This window comes from Haemorhous mexicanus, chromosome 1 (genome assembly GCF_027477595.1).
Source record: "Haemorhous mexicanus isolate bHaeMex1 chromosome 1, bHaeMex1.pri, whole genome shotgun sequence".
Classification (NCBI taxonomy): Eukaryota; Metazoa; Chordata; class Aves; order Passeriformes; family Fringillidae; genus Haemorhous; species Haemorhous mexicanus.
In genome coordinates, this window is record NC_082341.1 from 128011589 (window position 1) to 128031588 (window position 20000).

The 20000-nt window shown below is 38.0% G+C and overlaps 1 protein-coding gene across 1 annotated transcript in view; it reads left to right on the forward strand.

Annotated features, from left to right (window-relative positions):
* ZFHX4 (zinc finger homeobox 4) overlaps positions 1–20000 on the forward strand; it is a 149919-nt gene that overhangs the window by 124602 nt on the left and 5317 nt on the right. Inside the window, exons 6-9 of the mRNA XM_059862576.1 lie at positions 6059–6192; positions 6349–6549; positions 8908–9025; positions 9840–15236. Of these exons, the coding sequence (XP_059718559.1) occupies positions 6059–6192; positions 6349–6549; positions 8908–9025; positions 9840–15236 (5850 nt within the window). The remainder of the gene's footprint in view (positions 1–6058; positions 6193–6348; positions 6550–8907; positions 9026–9839; positions 15237–20000) is intronic.

The following is a 20000-nucleotide window of genomic DNA, read 5'->3' on the forward strand; positions in this document are numbered from 1 at the left end:
GTGAGATTATTTTTTAATCAAATCAGTTTGTGTGCTTGTAATTTTTTAAGCGCCTTTCATTAATCTTTGCTGTACTTGTGATTCCTCTGATGGCATATTAATTTTTCATAAGCATAGGATTAGGTACCACTTGAATTTTTTCTTCAATCGGGTTTTGCCCCCCTTTTAACCCAAAGAATGTGGGGGTTTTTTTGTTATTATTTTTTGCTCTTGCTCACAGATTAGTTACTCCCAAGAATCTGGCCTCTTCCTGGGCATTTATTTGAGGCATTTACAAAAAAATACACAAAATCCAGTGAAAAAGTTTACAGATGATTCAGCCTAAGAAAGAGGAAATATCATTGAAAACGGATTATGGGTTGGGTAATTTTGATCTCCTGGAATAGACAAAGCCCAGTAATGAAAGCTACTGTCTTTGAAAACAAAACCTCTATGTCATGACATTTACTTGTGCACAAACAAACCTAGGGCCAGCATCTGGTGTAGATACCCAAGGCTTTTTCTGTGTTTGATTTGGCAAATATGTGACTTCACCCATGCTTTTTATGTATGAGATGGAAATCTATGGTCACAATGAATATTACATTGGCTACTTTTGCCGCACGCTATACCTAGTTACATTATGTTGGATTCACTGAAGCAGAAGAAGTGCTGAAACAGGTTGAAGCCTATTAGTTTCAGGTAGTCATATATCTTTTCCTTGTATGCTGATGACAGCAGCATACAAAGGAGGTTGTGTTATCCATAAAGACATATAGTTGTAGAAAAAACATCATTTTACATCTGAGTTCCTTTACACCCAAATTCACCCGTACTGCAATTTGCTCTTTACATATTTAACATTTTTGAATTTATTTCCAAAAAAAAAAAATATAGATGGCCCTTTCTATGCCAAGTCAGTTCAGAAGACTGACTTAAAGATTAAAGCTTCCTTTAAGATGGTTTGTTGACGGGCTAAGGTCAGTACCCATCACAGTTTACAACCTCGGCTGCTCTTCAGTCACTTTATTTTTTGAGATCAAGAGACTGAGGGAAGGCCGATGATGACAAGGATGATGTTGAGCAAGAAGCTGTGTTGTGGTTTAAAATATATATTCCCCTTGGCTGGCTCTCTGACTTGGTCAGAACCGTCTGCAGTGCAGTAAAGCCATGCTCCCAGGCTGTCACAAGTCCTTCTATGCAGTCTCCTCAGGGCTGGCCTGGACACTCCCCAGGAGACGGGTGACAGCCACTTGCAGCCTGCATTTCCGACCATACGCTTCGTCTAGGGGACAATATGAACAACTTCAGGGAATTTAGCAGCCCTCTCTTTTTCTTAGGCTGGTCCATTTATAGTTGTTTAGGAAAGAATATGGTATTAAAGCTCCAGCCAAAAAAAAAGAAAAAGAAATAGAAAAAAGAAGAAAATGGAATCTAGAAAAAAAAATACTGAAGGGGAATTCTCAAAATTCCATCAGGATTAGCCACTCATAAGGGCCAAGTTTAATTAGGACAAACCTATATCCAGATGCCTACTGGGTGCACTACAAAAAACCAGCATAATTGTTCTGCATTCCCGTGCCAGCAATTACACAAATAACTTTGCAGTAAGATTCATATAAAAACAAGGGCTGAAATACATGATTGCCTTTGTGCTTTGCAGAAAATAGTTTGTACTGTAAAATCCTGAATCTTTTGGAAAATTTTATTTTCCTAATCTAAATTAATTCTACATATGTAACATTCCGACCATCCTCTTAATTTTCACTGAGCTGACAAGTATTTCTAATGACTGCATAACTGCTTCTGTATAATTGAATGTTAATTTGGGCTTTCTCATGAATTGAGTGTTGCAAGTCTTGCCAAAGAAATCTCAGGAAAACCAATAAATTAATCACAATACTAACAAGTTAGACAGGAAAGCGGTGTGACCCTTCTTTAGCATAGAATCTATTAGACAAGAAAGGATTAACATGTATTTAGTAACAGTGTGTTTGTGTAAGCTGTTGTGCTGCGTTGCTTACCTTATCTCAAGGAGAAGAGCTTTCAAAATGCGACTTGGCAATATGCAAGTTATATTTGTTGAATATTCATTCAGAATAGAAAAGCCTACTAATGCCTCATTTATATTGTCATTTAAATCTAGTGCCACTTTAGATTAATTATAATCCAAATTACAGCTCTATGCAGTGCAAGAATTAATATGGAATTTATCCAGATTAATACATTTGCATTGAAAATGTAATATGTCTCTGCCATGGCTAAGGGGAGCACTTTTTAATAAGGTAGTAAACATGAGGAAGGATGGAAATTAACCTTCATTATTGCAATGAAAATTATCCTTTCATTCTACTCTAATTAGAAAGAATACTCTACCAGTAATTATAATTTTAGAATGATTTTGAGTCTGAATAACATCATCTGATGTGCCAGAAGTCTTAAATTATGCAATCTTTATCAAATACAAAGATTTATAAATAAGAAAATAGTGGCTTTATCATGGCTTTTCCAGGCTTTTTTTCCTCACTAGTATATGTACTTTATTAACTTTCTCCTTCTTATTAGTCACACAAATATTGTTATTTTGGGGCTTCAACATATATTGCAAAGGTGATGACATGTGAATTGTGTCATTTTTATATTAGCAATCCTACACAAGTTAAATAGTTCTGATACTGACAGGCAATCATTGCCTAGTCTATTTCGTGGCACTTATTTATGATTAAACTTATTTTTTGAGCTAAATGTATTGAAATCGCTTTTTTAATCTAAAATAAGATGCGTATTTTATATTAGAAAAAGAATTTCTGATGTGTTTTACAATTTCAAAAAAAAAAAAAAAACCCTACAAATAATGTGCTCAAGAATAAAAAGTTAGTATTTAAAACATGGATAACAACTGGATTTAGTCTTTTCCTACAACTGCCTGGTAAGAATGGCATGGCAGTGGAATGTGTAGCCATGAAAAGAGTGCACACAGTATGCTCAAGACCAGGAGATTTTCTCTTTTCTTTCCTTCCTCCTTTGATAGCCTTTCTAGAAGAACATAGGTGTTTACAGCTTTTCTACCAAAGCTCCCTAAAACAGCCACTTGAACGTGGAAAGCAGAGCATTGATACAGCGAGACAAGGAACTGAGTGCTAGTAGCTCAACCATTGGATAAAAAGTTATGTTAGAAAAGTTATAGGATAAAACAACCATGTTCACTGTGGCTTGGGGACTCTGGTCTCCTCCACGTGCAGGGGCAAGTGACTCCCCTATGCCAGAGGGCAAAATCAACCCCCCTTTTTCTTTTCTCTAAAGAAAAAGTCCGTCACTCAGTTACATCACTATTGGCCAGATGCAACTTCAGTCATATAAGAAGTAAGAGTGCTTGAGGTTGAATGAATCCAGAGCCAAACGACAACAAAAACAACAAAGCCTCTGTAAACTTTGGCAGTTTATATAAATATCATAGTAAACATTGTAAAAAGCTGTGCTTTGTTATGCATTTATTGACCCCAGCACAGTGTTTTATAACTCCACTGTTTTATTATATTAACCACAAAAGAAATTTAACCAACCCCCCCCCCTTGTTTTTATAGAAACAAGAACTATGTGTTTCATGATTATTATAGGCCCTTTGAAGTAATTAAGTTATTCCATCCTGTGGTGGAAGATGATGTGTAATATTAACCTTGTGTGTGCCCAGGCACACACAGAGTGCACTTCAAGATAAATTTCACTAGCAGTGCCAAAACACAGCTAGATGCATTTTCACAAGTAAATTTTGAAGGAGAACTAGGTTTGTAATTTCTTTAACAACCCGTTGAAAACAGTCTAGTGTGATAAGGGGACGAGAAGGCATATTTTTCCATTTTGTTGTTAAATTCAGCTTCCAGTATAACAATATTTGTTTACATAAACTGAGATTCTGGCCCATTTGTCTTTAAAAAGGATATTTTAAAAGTGACATATTGTGAAGTATGAAACAGTAGAGATGTTTTTGACAGTTGGAAATAAAAAGAGGTTAATAATTTGAATCTGTTTTTCTAAAACTCAACAAACAACCTTTCTCTCTTAATACAGGATGACACTTTTTTACTTCCCATAATTCTCACAGTTAAGATACTTAAATGATATGTAAATACAGATAAGCCAGGTAGTACTCTATTAATAGTCATAAAGTAAAGAGAGTAATAAAATGGTGCCTTATATGATTTCATCACTTAGATTTTACCTTTAGCATAGCTTAACAACAACCCTTTGGGTTGTTGGCCCAACAGTGACTGAGCAATCTAAAAGAGGCCTCCAAGATCTGTTCCTGAGAGTGCAAAAATTCAGGGGGCTCCAAAAAGGGACTTGTTCAAATGATAAACAAATGATGATGAATTGAATATATATGATGAAAAAAGGGGCTTGTTCAGATGATTAACATGTGATGATGAATCGAGGAATATATAAATAGGGAAATACGGCAGGAATAGGCTTTAATTTGAGCTAGAACATGCAAAAATTACTGGCCTAAATTGCATCAAAAGAAATAATCAACAACTTAGGAATGAAAGTCAATGTGTGCGGAAATCACCATTAAGGTGTAAGTCATAAAACATGTTTTTTGCTTGTTGGTCTTTTGTTTTTTTTAAATTGTCCCTGTATGATTCAGTTTTCAATTAGTCACTATTTTACCATGAGGATTTGGTGTTTACCTTGAAAACTGTTCTCTTATTTTGCTTCTCTTTAATGTTGTCTTTGTAAGATCAAATATTGCACAAAGCCTATATGAAAATAATAATAATAAAAAGTTCTTGAGTTTGTGTTTTCTTTGTTCTTGTTTACTTTGTTGCCAAAATGTCCATGACCTTATTTTTAAATTAATCCTAGGTTATTGTGCAATGAGGTGCAATTTGTTCATTTATATGAACCTTATGTGGATTGAAAAAATCAAGATAAATCTTCATGCACAGCATACAATCAGATTACCCCTGGACTATATATTTACGTTGGGTCTGATAGCAATCAATGGTTTAGCTTCATTGCATTTCAAGATGTATTTGCACCCAGTGTCCAGTGATAGTGTCCTCACCCTGGAAATAATTTAGTTGCAAATTGACTGGAAGATGGTGAAAATTGAAAGTTAAAATTAGAAATACTCATAATAAACAGCAGAAAAAAGGTCAGATGATGCCGCACTATGATGAGATTGGAATGGTTGGTAAATGAGGTTTTGTGTTTGTCGTGAGATGTATGTGACATGCCTACCCAATGCTCTTGTAATATCCAGCCTAGCAGAAGAGATTATCTGGCAAATTGACGCTGGAAAGAATTTTCTGATGGACTGGGAAATTAGAATTGCACTCTTTTCTTTGATGTGTGCAAGACTGGGCCACATTACACAGCCAGCTCAGGCATAATATTAAATATAGTATTTAATACTTAATAGTACAACTATCTATAGTAAACAATTATATTCTGGTTTTGATCACAAATGCCAGACTATAAAAATTCACAGTGTAAACATCTAAAGCAATCCCAAATGACTGATCTTTGTATATAATTAATATTAAGTTAGCTCTGAAATCCTATTCTCCACAGTATTTCTTTTAAAGCCTCGCTATATTTAGCATCAGAATAGTAACCAGGCAGGAGTTATCAAAACAGCACAATAATCATATTGCTCAGACAGTTTAGAAAAGAGAGAGGGTAATTAAACAGCAGCAAATTAATTATTTGGAAAACAGGCTTTTTAAGCAAAAGCTGATTTGTTTTAATGTAATAGACAAATTCATACTGAGCTGCTGAAGAAAGAACATTATTGATTAATCTTTAAAGGCAACCTAGGGTTATCTAAACAGTAGAGAAAAGTCTATTTTTAAATGTATTTATAGAGTATCAAGAATAAAAGTGTACTTTCACCTTTGTGCTTACCAGACTTATTTTATTCATCTTTATTTTTTCTCAGTGTTTAAAAAACAAGCAAGCAAACAAAAAAAAAAAAAGACTCTCAAAGACAATACAGGCCTTTGAAGTCAGAGCCTCTTTGTAAATCCGGATATTTTTAAGTTTAAAACATGTTCTCAAAATTATGTTTTCAAAACAGGAATAGTCACACCAGAGAAGGAACCAAAAGCAAACACTGTGGTAGGGGCACAGCAGCTTCTTCTGGCAAAAGAAGAGGATGGTGCAGCTAAAAAATCAAAGCCTCCAGAGGACAATAAATTTTCTCATGAGCAGGTAAAAGGAAATGTAACAATTTAATTGCATTCTAGAACTCTTTTTCAAATAACTCAAGAATGAAACAGAGATGATATGCTGTTTAAATAGCTATATCAGCAAGTTATAAAAAGCACATTGACTAATAGCCTGCATCTTAACTTGATTTTTTTTCAGTTCTATCAATGTCCTTATTGTAACTACAATGGTAGGGACCCAAATCGTATCCAGATGCATGTCCTGTCACAGCATTCAATGCAACCTGTTATCTGCTGCCCCCTCTGCCAAGATGTCCTCAGCAACAAAATGCATCTCCAGCTTCATTTGACCCATCTGCACAGTGTGTCCCCTGACTGTGTGGAGAAACTACTCATGACAGTAAGTGCTGCAAATACTGGTGCACATGCTACACAAACATACTTGGGCCTTGTGGGCAATGTATTTGTTGTGACACAGTGTTCAGGAAGTCCGGGGGGCGGAGTGGGTCAGGTCTCTGAGGTTCTTTTGTCAGCTCATCAAGTGACTGCTGTCCCTTGGGAAAAAGCCTTTGGTTCCTCTCTGACATTAATCTTAGAAAAGTTAAGCCAGTCCATATCTCTAAGTGCATACCTGAAAATATGGTCTAATATTATCCAGGTCTCAGAGGTATTGTGACTTCTGTTTTTAAAGTAATAGGAACTCCCTGAAGAATATAGTTCCCAAACATAGAAGGTTTCCTGTGTATAGCTCCACTGTACATTACATGAAATTCACTGTAAAACAGCAGTTCAAACATCCATTCAAAACAATGTCAGCAGAAACACACTCAGGTCTTGTACTTATTTGTTATTACAGCATAAATTCAGTTAGAGAACAGACCTCCTAAGTCGGACAAACTGACTCTGGTTGTCTTGCCTTCTTAGATGGAAATGTAGTTGGAAATCTCAGTGATCCAACTCTAAAGTATTTACTTCTGTGTCCATAGAAGATGCCTTCATTTATATTGGTGTGGTTGAACATCCACCACCTCATTCCCAACTAAAGTGGTAAAAATATTAGAAAGAATTGAGACTTCTTGACTGAAGGTCTAGAGTTCCTGGTGCTTAGAGCTGAGGAGCAAATACACACTTGGGGAACTTCTTTTCCTTAGTTTTCTACTAATTATAGCTCTGACAGACCATGTAATTTTGGCCCGCTGGAAGGAAAATGCAGTAGAAATTTAACTTTTACAGACCCTTTTAGGAAAATGAGAAAATATGGAGAATCTGCCCCTCCTTATTGAGCAGCACTATCTTCTCAAGTTCTTCCTGATTTGCTCTATGCTGATAATGAAGCAACTTTGAAATCTTTCCTTAGCAGGTGCTGGGGAGTTGTCCCAGTGTTTCTGAGAGGGGAAAAAACCCAATGTTTCCCAGGGAAAAGATTGTGAAACATAATCTTCATAAGTAAAATTGTCATCATTGCTAACACTAATATGCTCTGTCCATAACTGAACCGTCTGACAAAAAAGTAAATCCTATTTATAGCAATTTTTTTTTCCTCTGGGACATTTACAGTTCACTACATAATTTTTTAAAAGACCTTCCCTAGCAAGTAAACTCAAAATCATTAGTCCTATGAGAGGATGCTACTAATGCTTTGTTTAAATCACAAATGTACTAAACCCAGGTGGCTTTTTTTTTTAAATGTCTAGAATATTTTTTCCAAGAGGCAATTTGTGTGTATATATATATATATATATATATATATATGTATATATATATGTCATTCTTATGCATCCAATGTTAGAGGAACAAAAGATATTTCTACTCATAGCTCATAATGAATGTAGCTTTCACTATTTATTTACAACTCAAAAATCTCTTCTGTGGATAATCTTTTTTACCTCTGTATGAGGGAAATTCTATCCTTCTGTTAGAGATGAGGAGCTGCAGTACAGTCTGTACTGATTTACCCAAGATTGTTCAGACAGAATCTGGCAGTGCAGGAGCTTGAACTTAAGCTTGCTAAGTCTTAATAGGACAGTCCTATATTTCTGATATTAATTTGTTTTTGAGATCAAAGTAAAATAAAAACATGAAATGTTGAGCAACTTGATATTCGTAGCAACTTAGCTAAACTGAATACTACCAGATTAAAAGGATATTCTTCAAAGTTTTCTGTCTAGAATTTGAAAGTATAACTCAACAGATAAAGCAATCTGAAGATGATACATAAGAAATTGAAGTCAAGAGAGAGAAAAAAAATCTAATTTTAAATAGAAATAAATTGTGACTTCCCTATTGAAATAAACATTATTTTCTTTCAAAGATCATGGAATGTCCACCATTTGTGTAAAAAAAATACAGGTGAAGAAAAGTGGGAATGCCCTCAGTGAAACACTGATTGGTCACCATATCTCAATATGATCTCTGTCTTTGGAGGATATCCTAGGAGAATTCCCCTGATAAATCCAATGACCCTGGCAAAGTCAGCAAAACCTTCTTTGTGGTGATACTGAGACCAATGAAATATTGAGTGCATGTAGTTCTATAGCACCCCCTTATTGTGGATTATTTTGAGTTGATTCTCCACCAAGGGACACATGATACTCTGGGTTATGATCTGTCAGAAACCATAATCAAGGACTGAATCAGGATCTTCATTCTGGCAGTCATCCAGATATGGTGGATCTTTTGAATTTTAATTTCATACTGTTGTATACTATTTAATAGGGGGAATTTTTCTGTAATAATACCATATTCTTGGTTTTCAAAGGTTCCTGTACCAGATGTCATGATGCCCAATAGTATGCTATTGCCAGCAGCTGCTTCAGAGAAATCTGAACGTGACACACCTGCAACCATTACAGCTGAGGGATCTGGGAAATATCCAGGTATGCAAGAAAAAGCCTAGACATGTAAAAGCTAGGTATGGGCAATTTAGAAATAAAACTACTTGTTACTTAGTAAAGGGAATCTTTTTCTGGCTTGCTTATAGCCACAGAGATAAAAAAAATGTAGCAAGGGGTCTGAATTTGACTGAGCTGGTAGAAAGCACATGTATGCCAGGCTCCTTGCTTTTGGTGAAAGTAAAATCAAACAGCAATGCCTAGCCACTTTGATGGCAAGATCCTCCTTGCTTAACCAGCTAATAAGGCCCAGTCCCAAAAGACAGGAGCTTTCACCACCAATGGGGAATGTTAGGTAAGTGATTTTGTCTTCATTTCCAGAAGCAGGTGTCTGATCCTGGACCCTTACTGCATTATGCACTGGGAAATTTTGCTAGTTGTTACAGCATGCTCCTCTCTTCTCCAGCCATTCTCATCCTCTTTCTAATCATCTGTCCTACCTGTTGTCCCCATTTTTCTACTCTTTCCCTCTTTCCTATTCTTTATTTCCTTTTCTTGTTTGGTGTTCTCATTTTACCAATCAACTCCTACCTTCTGGCAAAGAAAAGCCCTATGCCACTGCTCGGCCAGATGCCACTGCCAATCTGATCATTGTGCATGAATTTTATTCCCTTTTTCAAACTCCTGTTTGTCCTGCCCACTTTATTTTCTGGGACAAAGACAGGTTGTTATATTTTGCTAAGCTGACACATGGCATACCAGGTGCCTTTCTTGATTTCGGCTGAAAAAATAAATTAAAATGAATACTGTGTGCTTTCTCTTCTACTTGTGTAAAAGACACTTCACTTTTTCTAACTAGGTGAAAGTCCTGTGGATGAGAAAAGTACCCCTGGGACCGATGAATCAAAAACTGGAATGGAAATTAAGACTGAGGAACAGAAGCCACCCAAGGAATCTGCTGAAACAGCTGATTGGAATAAGAGCAGCAGCAAAGATATAAAGACCACTGACTCTATGACAGACCAGCTAAGTGAGCAGCAGAAGAAGCAGCAGCTGTCTGTTTCTGACCGCCATGTCTATAAGTACCGCTGTAACCATTGCAGCTTGGCTTTTAAGACTATGCAGAAGCTTCAGATACATTCCCAGTACCATGCTATTCGGGCAGCTACCATGTGTAGCCTTTGCCAACGTAGCTTCCGTACATTCCAGGCTTTAAAAAAACACTTGGAAGCAGGCCACCCTGAACTCAATGAAGCTGAACTTCAGCAGCTGTGTGCATCTTTACCAGTCAATGGTGAACTGTGGGGAGAAAGTGAAAGTATGGCACAAGACGATCATGCACTAGAACAGGAAATAGAAAGAGATTATGAGATGGACCAGGAAGGTAAAGCAAGTCCTGTAGGAAGTGATAGTAGCTCTATTCCAGATGATATGGGCTCGGAACCAAAGCGGACCTTACCTTTTAGAAAAGGGCCAAATTTTACTATGGAAAAATTTCTAGATCCATCTCGCCCATACAAGTGTACAGTGTGTAAAGAGTCTTTCACCCAAAAGAACATTCTCTTGGTCCACTATAACTCAGTGTCCCATCTGCATAAACTCAAAAAGGTTTTGCAGGAAGCATCAAGTCCTGTCCCTCAAGAAACCAACAGCAGCACTGACAACAAACCCTATAAGTGCAGCATTTGTAATGTTGCATATAGCCAAAGTTCTACATTGGAAATCCATATGAGATCTGTGCTTCATCAGACAAAGGCAAGGGCTGCAAAGCTAGAACCAAGTGGTAATATAAGTAGCGGTAATAGTGTAGCAGGGAATGTGAATAGCCCCAGCCAAGGAATGCTAGAATCTGTGACCTTACCAGCAGTTAACAGCAAAGAAACACATTTAGATGCCAAAGAATTAAATAAAAAGCAAGCTTCTGAATTAATTTCTGCTCAGCCTACACATCACCCACCCCAGTCACCAGCACAACTTCAAATGCAACTACAGCATGAACTGCAACAACAAGCTGCGTTCTTTCAACCGCAGTTTCTAAATCCAGCTTTTTTGCCTCACTTTCCAATGACACCAGAAGCACTGCTCCAATTTCAACAGCCTCAGTTCCTTTTCCCATTCTATATACCTGGGACAGAATTTAGCTTAAGCCCAGATCTGGGTTTGCCTGGTTCTGCCACATTTGGTATGCCTGGGATGGCTGGTATGACAGGATCACTGCTTGAAGATTTGAAGCAGCAGATACAAACTCAGCACCATGTTGGCCAAACTCAGCTACAGATACTGCAGCAACAGGCACAACAGTATCAGTCCACCCAACCCCAACTTCAGTCCCAAAAGCAGCAGCAGCAAAGTAGTAAGCTGATGAAAGCAGAGCAAAATACCTTAGTAAGTACAGACTGCCAGCTGATAAAGGATATGCCATCATATAAGGAGTCAGAAGAAGTTTCTGAAAAACACGAGAAGCCAAAGCAAGAATTTACGAATGAGAATGAAGGACTAAAAGAAAACAAAGATATGAAGAAGCCAAAATCCTCAGAACCAGCCATCCCACCACCCAGAATAGCTTCTGGAGCAAGGGGGAATGCAGCCAAGGCTTTGCTGGAGAACTTTGGGTTTGAGTTAGTTATCCAATACAATGAGAACAGACAAAAAGTGCAGAAAAAAAGCAAGACTGGGGATGGTGAAAACACAGACAAACTGGAGTGTGGAACCTGCAGTAAGCTTTTTTCCAACATTCTTATTTTGAAGAGTCATCAAGAACACGTGCATGGACATTTTTTTCCATATGGAGCATTAGAAAAATTTGCCCGACAGTACAGGGAGGCGTATGACAAACTTTATCCAATTTCTCCATCTTCTCCAGAAACGCCACCACCTCCGCCACCACCTCCGCCGCCACCTCCTCCTCCTCCTCCTCCAACTCCTTCTCAGCCTTCTTCAGCTGGAGCTGGAAAAATTCAAAACACAGCTCCCACACCTTTGCAGGCCCCACCACCCACACCTCCACCACCGCCTCCTCCACCACCACCTCCGCCTCCTCCACCGCCACCACCATCAGCCCCACCTCAAGTCCAGCTTCCCGTTTCACTTGATCTCCCACTTTTCCCTCCAATCATGATGCAGCCAGTGCAACACCCTGCACTGCCTCCTCAGCTTGCCCTCCAGCTGCCACCAATGGATACTTTATCTGCCGATCTTACCCAGCTTTGCCAGCAGCAGCTAGGATTAGATCCCAATTTCCTGCGGCACTCTCAGTTCAAGCGTCCTCGTACAAGAATCACAGATGACCAGTTAAAAATCTTGCGGGCTTATTTTGATATTAACAATTCTCCAAGTGAAGAGCAGATCCAAGAAATGGCTGAGAAATCTGGTCTTTCGCAGAAAGTTATCAAGCACTGGTTTCGAAATACGCTGTTTAAAGAACGACAGAGAAATAAGGATTCGCCATATAACTTCAGCAATCCTCCTATAACAGTATTGGAAGATATCAGAATAGATCCTCAACCTTCAGCTGTAGAACCCTACAAGTCTGATGCGTCTTTCAGCAAGAGGTCATCCAGGACTCGGTTTACTGACTACCAGCTTCGTGTCCTCCAAGACTTCTTTGATACAAATGCTTATCCAAAGGATGATGAAATCGAACAGCTTTCAACTGTACTTAACCTACCTACTCGAGTTATTGTCGTATGGTTCCAAAATGCACGACAGAAAGCTCGCAAAAGCTACGAGAATCAAGCTGAAACTAAAGACAATGAGAAAAGGGAACTGACGAATGAGCGTTACATCCGAACCAGTAACATGCAGTATCAGTGCAAAAAGTGCAGTGTGGTTTTTCCCAGGATCTTTGATTTAATTACGCACCAGAAAAAGCAGTGTTATAAAGACGAAGATGATGATGCTCAAGATGAAAGCCAAACTGAAGACTCTATGGATGCCTCTGATCAAACAGTGTATAAGAACTGTACAGTTTCTGGCCAAAATGACTCGTCAAAAAGCTTGACAGTCACAGCAGCAAGCTCTGGCTCTGGTTCTAGTACTCCTTTGATTCCGTCACCCAAACCAGAACCTGAGAAGGCTTCTCCTAAACCAGAGTCCACAGAAAAACCAAAACAAAATGAAACCACCTCTAAGCAAACAGATACAGCTTCCCAAAGCGCCAAACCAGTACAGTCTACTCCAGTAACATCTTCTGACCCTCAGCCCTCAGCTTCTCAACCACCCCAACAAAAGCAATCCCAGATTGTAGGGAGACCTCCTTCTGCATCACAAAACACTCCTGTTCCTTCCAGTCCTTTGCCAATTTCAATGACTTCTCTACAGAACAGTCTACCTCCTCAGTTATTACAGTATCAGTGTGATCAGTGTACAGTTGCCTTTCCAACTCTAGAACTTTGGCAAGAGCACCAGCACATGCATTTCCTAGCAGCTCAAAACCAATTTCTTCACTCACAGTTTTTAGAAAGACCAATGGATATGCCCTACATGATATTTGACCCAAATAATCCTTTGATGACTGGACAGTTACTTAACAGTTCTCTTGCTCAGATGCCACCACAAACTGGCTCATCACATACGGCACACCCTGCTACAGTTTCTGGTTCCCTGAAACGGAAACTAGATGATAAAGAAGACAATAACTGTAGTGAGAAGGAGGGAGGAAACAGCGGAGAAGATCAACATCGTGATAAACGTTTAAGAACTACAATTACTCCAGAGCAGCTGGAAATACTCTACGAAAAGTACCTGCTAGATTCCAATCCCACCAGAAAGATGCTAGATCATATTGCACGTGAAGTGGGACTGAAAAAGAGAGTCGTACAAGTCTGGTTTCAGAACACAAGAGCCCGGGAAAGAAAGGGACAATTCCGTGCAGTTGGTCCAGCCCAGTCACATAAAAGATGTCCTTTTTGTCGAGCTCTGTTTAAAGCAAAATCTGCTTTAGAAAGTCACATCCGCTCTCGACATTGGAACGAAGGAAAACAGGCCGGCTATAGTTTGCCTCCGAGTCCTTTGATATCAAATGAAGATGGAGGAGAAAGTCCACAAAAGTACATCTTTTTTGATTACCCATCACTGTCATTAGCAAAAACAGAATTATCAAGCGAAAATGAATTAGCCTCCACTGTATCAACCCCTGTTAGCAAAACTGCAGAAATGTCACCGAAGAACCTTTTAAGTCCTTCTTCTTTTAAGGCAGAGTCTAGTGAGGATATAGAAAATTTGAATGCCCCTCCTGCTGACTCTGGGTATGATCAAAACAAGACTGACTTTGATGAGACTTCATCAATTAATACAGCAATTAGTGATGCCACAACAGGGGATGAGGGGAACAATGAAATGGAAAGCACAACTGGCAGTTCAGGGGATGCGAAACCTGCATCACCCCCCAAAGAACCAAAACCTCTTGTGAATGACACACTACCAAAAGCAGCAACTACACCTACAAATGAAAATACTGATGATAAATTTCTCTTTTCCCTAACAAGCCCTTCAATACACTTCAGTGAAAAAGATGGCGACCACGACCAAAGTTACTACATTACTGATGACCCTGATGATAATGCCGACCGCAGTGAAACTTCAAGCATAGCTGATCCAAGTTCACCTAACCCATTTGGAGCTAGCAATCCCTTTAAATCCAAAAACAGTGATCGGCCAGGCCACAAACGTTTCCGAACACAAATGAGTAACCTCCAGCTTAAAGTTCTCAAGGCTTGCTTTAGTGACTACCGGACTCCAACAATGCAGGAATGTGAAATGCTAGGAAATGAGATTGGTCTGCCCAAACGTGTGGTTCAGGTCTGGTTTCAGAATGCCCGGGCTAAAGAAAAGAAATTCAAAATTAACATAGGGAAGCCATTCATGATAAATCAGACTGGACCTGATGGGACGAAGCCAGAATGTTCTCTATGTGGCGTGAAATATTCTGCACGTTTGTCCATAAGAGATCATATCTTTTCCAAACAACATATTACAAAAGTGAGAGAAACTGTGGGAAGTCAGCTAGACCGGGAGAAAGATTATTTAGCTCCTACAACAGTTAGACAGCTGATGGCACAGCAAGAATTGGATCGCATAAAGAAGGCTACTGATGTGCTAGGATTAACAGTTCAGCAGCCAGGCATGATGGACAGCAGTTCTCTTCATGGTATCAGTTTGCCAGCAGCTTATCCAGGACTCCCTGGCCTTCCTCCTGTTCTTCTGCCTGGAATGAATGGTCCATCCTCCTTACCTGGATTTCCACAAAGTTCAAACAGTAAGTCTATAAGGGGATGATTTTCTCGTTTTATTAATTTGATCATCTTGCACAGTCACCATCCCCTTCTAAGACAAAACATATTATGCATTCATATCATGCTGGTTAAACTTGTGTGAATAGCTAATAAGTACTCCTATGGGGTATACTCAGTACATTTCTCCAATGATGCTGTAGCCTGGATGATACATCTGACTTCTCAAAAAAAAAAAAAAAAAAGAAAAAGAGAAAGAAATGGTTTTAGCCAATACTAGGTTTTTTCTAGCAAAAGCAATAGAAATATATAATTGTTATACTTATTTGTTTGTTTTGAATGATACTCCTTTAGTCAAAACATGGGTTAGAATTTTGTATGTAATTTTTTGTATGCAAATATTTAATGTAATATCTCATTAAGAGCAAAACAGATTCTCACATTGTCAGTTTATCAGGCAAGTGGTTCAGGCCTTAGACTACTCCAATCTGTTGTTTAATCCAGAATAAGTTTTTAATATAAATCCTGCCCAGGATCCTCAATTATAGTTCTGAATAACTGCCTGCTGAAATAAAATGGGTTTATGGAAGGTGATTTGTAAAGGCAGTTTCAATTGTAATCCAAATTCCAGTTTATAAAGTCACTACAGACATGCACCTCTTCATTTGGGCTTTTACTTCTAACGAAACACCTAACTTGCTTTATAGACAGTTTTGACTCTCATGTGACTCTGGGTTTCATTCACATTGGAAAGCACTCCCTCTTGCAATAAGTTTCCTGATGTTAAGGAACCAAGTTTTTTGCAGCTGGATTTTTTTACTCCTCAAAGAATGAGCCTGATGTGTTTTTTGAAGTAGGCTCTAGTTTTGCACTCTAGGTTCATGTGACTGCCGCCTTGCAGACTGCAGCTGTCACGGTCGTCTTCTAATTTTGCGTATTCGTATCAAATATGTGCACAAAAGAGTTAGGAAGCTAGTTAAGACCCCTCATCTCATTTTATCCAGTAATCCCACCTGCTGTTGATCTCCAAACCATGCTTTAGAAAGCAACACACTTTGGCAAGTAAAATAATGTCTTAATCACCAGTGTTATTAGACATATTGAGACTGTAGCAATGTCTTCTCTCCTACCCAGGTCTACTTTGATTGATGATGATCATGTTATTGTTTCCCTAAGTGGTGGTCAAAGCATCTTGTTTTTCTCTTCATTGGATCAGAGAGGCTTTCCTTGTACAATGGAGTCTCTGGCTGAGTGCCCTCTGGCTTTTGTCAAACAGTTATTGGCACAGAGATTGCATATAAAGGAAATATAAAGTTGCTGTATTTCCTTCTTAATGGCATACAGTGTCCTGGTCCTAAAATGGCTGGTTGTTGTTCATTAAAATTATATACGTAGTTTCTCTATATAACTTTGCTAAGTAGCTTTGGCTAGTTTGACCTTCAGGTAAAAAGGGCTTCAGAAAACTCAGGGTTTGTCTATATGGCTCAAAGAAATTTGCTTGGATATATATTCTTTTATTTCAATACCAGGAAGTTCCCATGCAAAGTGTGTCTGGGGAATGGTCTTGGACTCATGGACCCACCCGCCTAGGCTGTGCTCAGGAGTTGTTTAGGAGGAGTCTAGCTGGCCTAGGCCAAAACAGTGTCCACAATCATTCTTTCTCTTTAAATTTACAGAAGGTTTTCTCTCAGTTTCTGGGAAATGTTCCCTGATGCTCTTTAACTCACCGGTACCAATGTAGCTTCAAAGTCTGTAAATTGTCCTGTTAATAATACAAAAAGCATTATTAGAGGCCAACTGTTCCATACAATTCCATATTCAGATTTTCTAATTTCCAGCAAACACCTCTTCTTTGATATCACGCACTGTGCACTGCCAATTGAGATGGATTTTTACCCTCTTTCATCTTTCATTTTCTTAAGGTTAATTAGCCCATTGTGGGCAAAGCTCACTGTGTAAACCAGCTACTAGAATCTTGTTGTTAACTTCCTCTTCTGCCATATGCTAAACAGCCCCTACATCCCCCTCTTGTTGCCTGGAAAATACTTGCATACACAAATTTCCATTCCCTAATGATACGTAATGGAGCAGTGATAGTGAGTGGAAAGGAAAAAAAAAAAAAAAAAGAGATTATTTTAATCATTCATCATAGAAAAACAGTAATGTACTTAGATGTGCTCCAGTATATGCTCAACACTAGTATTTTCTGCACCTAATTAACCCATTTCTATTTTCTTCTCTACCCTGCTCTGTCTGATAGCTCACATTCATATTTGATGCTAAGGATCATTTAAGAAGTATCTTTTTGGAAGCAAGCTTCCAAGCAAGCTTTTCCTTGGCTACAGTTCTTCTTGCAGCATGTATACTTTCAGCCAGCAGGACAATTGCTCTGCATCGTTCTTTGCATGAAAGATTTGCTGAAGCTCCCTGACGACTCACTGTCTTACAGTTCAAGTCTATTTCTTGTGAATTCCTCTGCAAGTGTGTAATTTCTTCTCTCTAGGACCTAAACACAAAATGCACTTAAGAAGAAGCCTCACTGGGATCCCTTATATTGAAGTATATACTTGTTTTTACTGATGCTTATAGGGTTGATAACTGTTTTTCCTGTAGCAAAGCCCATCCATTCTGTCCTACATATTTGTTTAAGGGACGATGTTAACATTAGTAAGATCCTCAATTTGAAAGAATATGTTTATTCAGACAGGCAACTATTAAAACCTAATTGTAAACATCATACTTAAAATTCTCCTTTGTGATTCGCTTTCCTCATTCTAGACAGAGAAGTAGCACTGATTAGTTTCACTGGTTAATAAAAGTTTAAAAGGGATTTCACTTTCATGTTTGACCATCCAGTATTTTTTATGGATTTCCAAAATACAGAAAACCCAGATAAATTTTGCAAAGTACTATGCTTTTGTAAATGCAGTATTTGCTTTTACAAAAGGTTTGAAATGGAACTCATGAAAATAATGCTAATTCATAAAAGATGGAATGATTCAAACTACAGTTCATTTTATCTTCTTTATATAGTGCTTAAACTAGATTATTTCATGTGAATATTAAATTTTGCAAAATAAGATCAGTTCATTTCTGAATAAAAGTATATATTAACTTTAAATTCTGTTATTTTGTTCTTAAACAAGTGAGTTTTAATGTCAGAATTACTGTGTGGTTCTGAGATTATGTGTCAAAATCCTCTCACCTGGGGGATACATTTTTCTAGATAATGTAATTTTACCATGGGCATCAAATGCTGAGCAAGGTCTAAAAATTACTGCAGTGTTTGCTCAGCATAATTCCTAATAAGGAGTTATTTGGTGGAATTCTAATTCATACAAAATTTTAGTTTCACCTCATCTTTGTTCTTCAAGCTTCTTCTTATTTTCTAGGTGACTGTAGATGGAAGAGTTCACCTGCTGTTTTCAGCTGTTCTTAAAATTCACATTTTCTTTTTCCTTAGCTTTGTGTTTTGCCTATGATCCCTTGCAGAAAGCTTGTGCTTCATCTTGCTTCTAGCTATTGATACTGGTTCTATGAACCTTTTAATGTCATCACCATTACCATAGGTTCTTTGCACATCACTTAAGCCTGGGCTGCCTCGAAGATGCACAGCAGCTTTTTCCAAGAATGCACACATCACTGGGTAATATGTACTTAGTGGGTTTTGAAATCTTATCAAGAGAGAAATTTGATTCAGCAGCAATGGCTTTCATTAGTGCATTAAATTCTGTTCTCTGTTTGCTTTTGGCCCATTGGTAGCAGTTTAATTTTTATATTTTTAGCCCTCCCATTCCTTCAAGTGAAAGAGAAGTCTCTCCTCTTTGATAGTCACTTAAAATAATTAGCAGGATTAGAATGTTTGCTCATGATTAGTGCATTTTCTACTCTGTATCTCTCATGTCTGTAAATCAAGCATTAGTTTCATGAGTTTTTAAAATTCAGTTTTGGAAACCCTCATTCCACGTTTACCTTCTGATAAAACAAGTGGATTGCACTGTTCTAAAGCAATCTGTCTGGATATTTCACAGAATTTTGTGTATTTCAATTATATTCTAAAGAATATCTGGAAAATGGAATAGATCTTGCCTGTTTTAGGCATCCTCACTGTGATTAGACTGAAGACATCAAAATGTACAAGGGTTGAAGAGGTTGAGAATAAAATGAAATTGGAAAAAATCCTAAGTAGGTGGCAAGCCCAAATAACCATGACAAAGCTGGGGCAACATTTCACATTAACTGTATCATTCATGTGTTTTCCATCTACACTCTTTATCATTTCATATATTTTCACCAGGCTCCACACACAATTGCCTGTTACTTCCTGTTGGAAACACAGGAGCAAGTAATAGCATCTTCCATGTGATTGTGCACTAACTCTAGCAATTACCCACTTTTTAATTATAGCTGTTGTGACTTGTTTCACTGTACTATCTAATTCGTGCTCACAATGCATTTTAACTCCTTGGTGTTTAAATAGGACTAATGACACAGTGACAAACATTAAATGGCCTCTTTGTTAAATCTGATAATTATTCCTTTTGAATCCTAATTGCTTGATTCTTAAGTAACACTAAGCACCTGGATATTGATGATTTAAACATTATTCTTGTTCACTCCATTAGTGCTTCCTTGTGGCTAATACCTATCTAGCCTCCATTACAGAGCCTGCATTTATTGTTCTCTTATCCATGCCCTAGTAGACTGTTGCTGACATAACTTCACTTTTACAGTTCCGTGTACATGGCGCACTTTGTGTGCTCTTTTCTCTAGCAAACTGACTTGCCTGA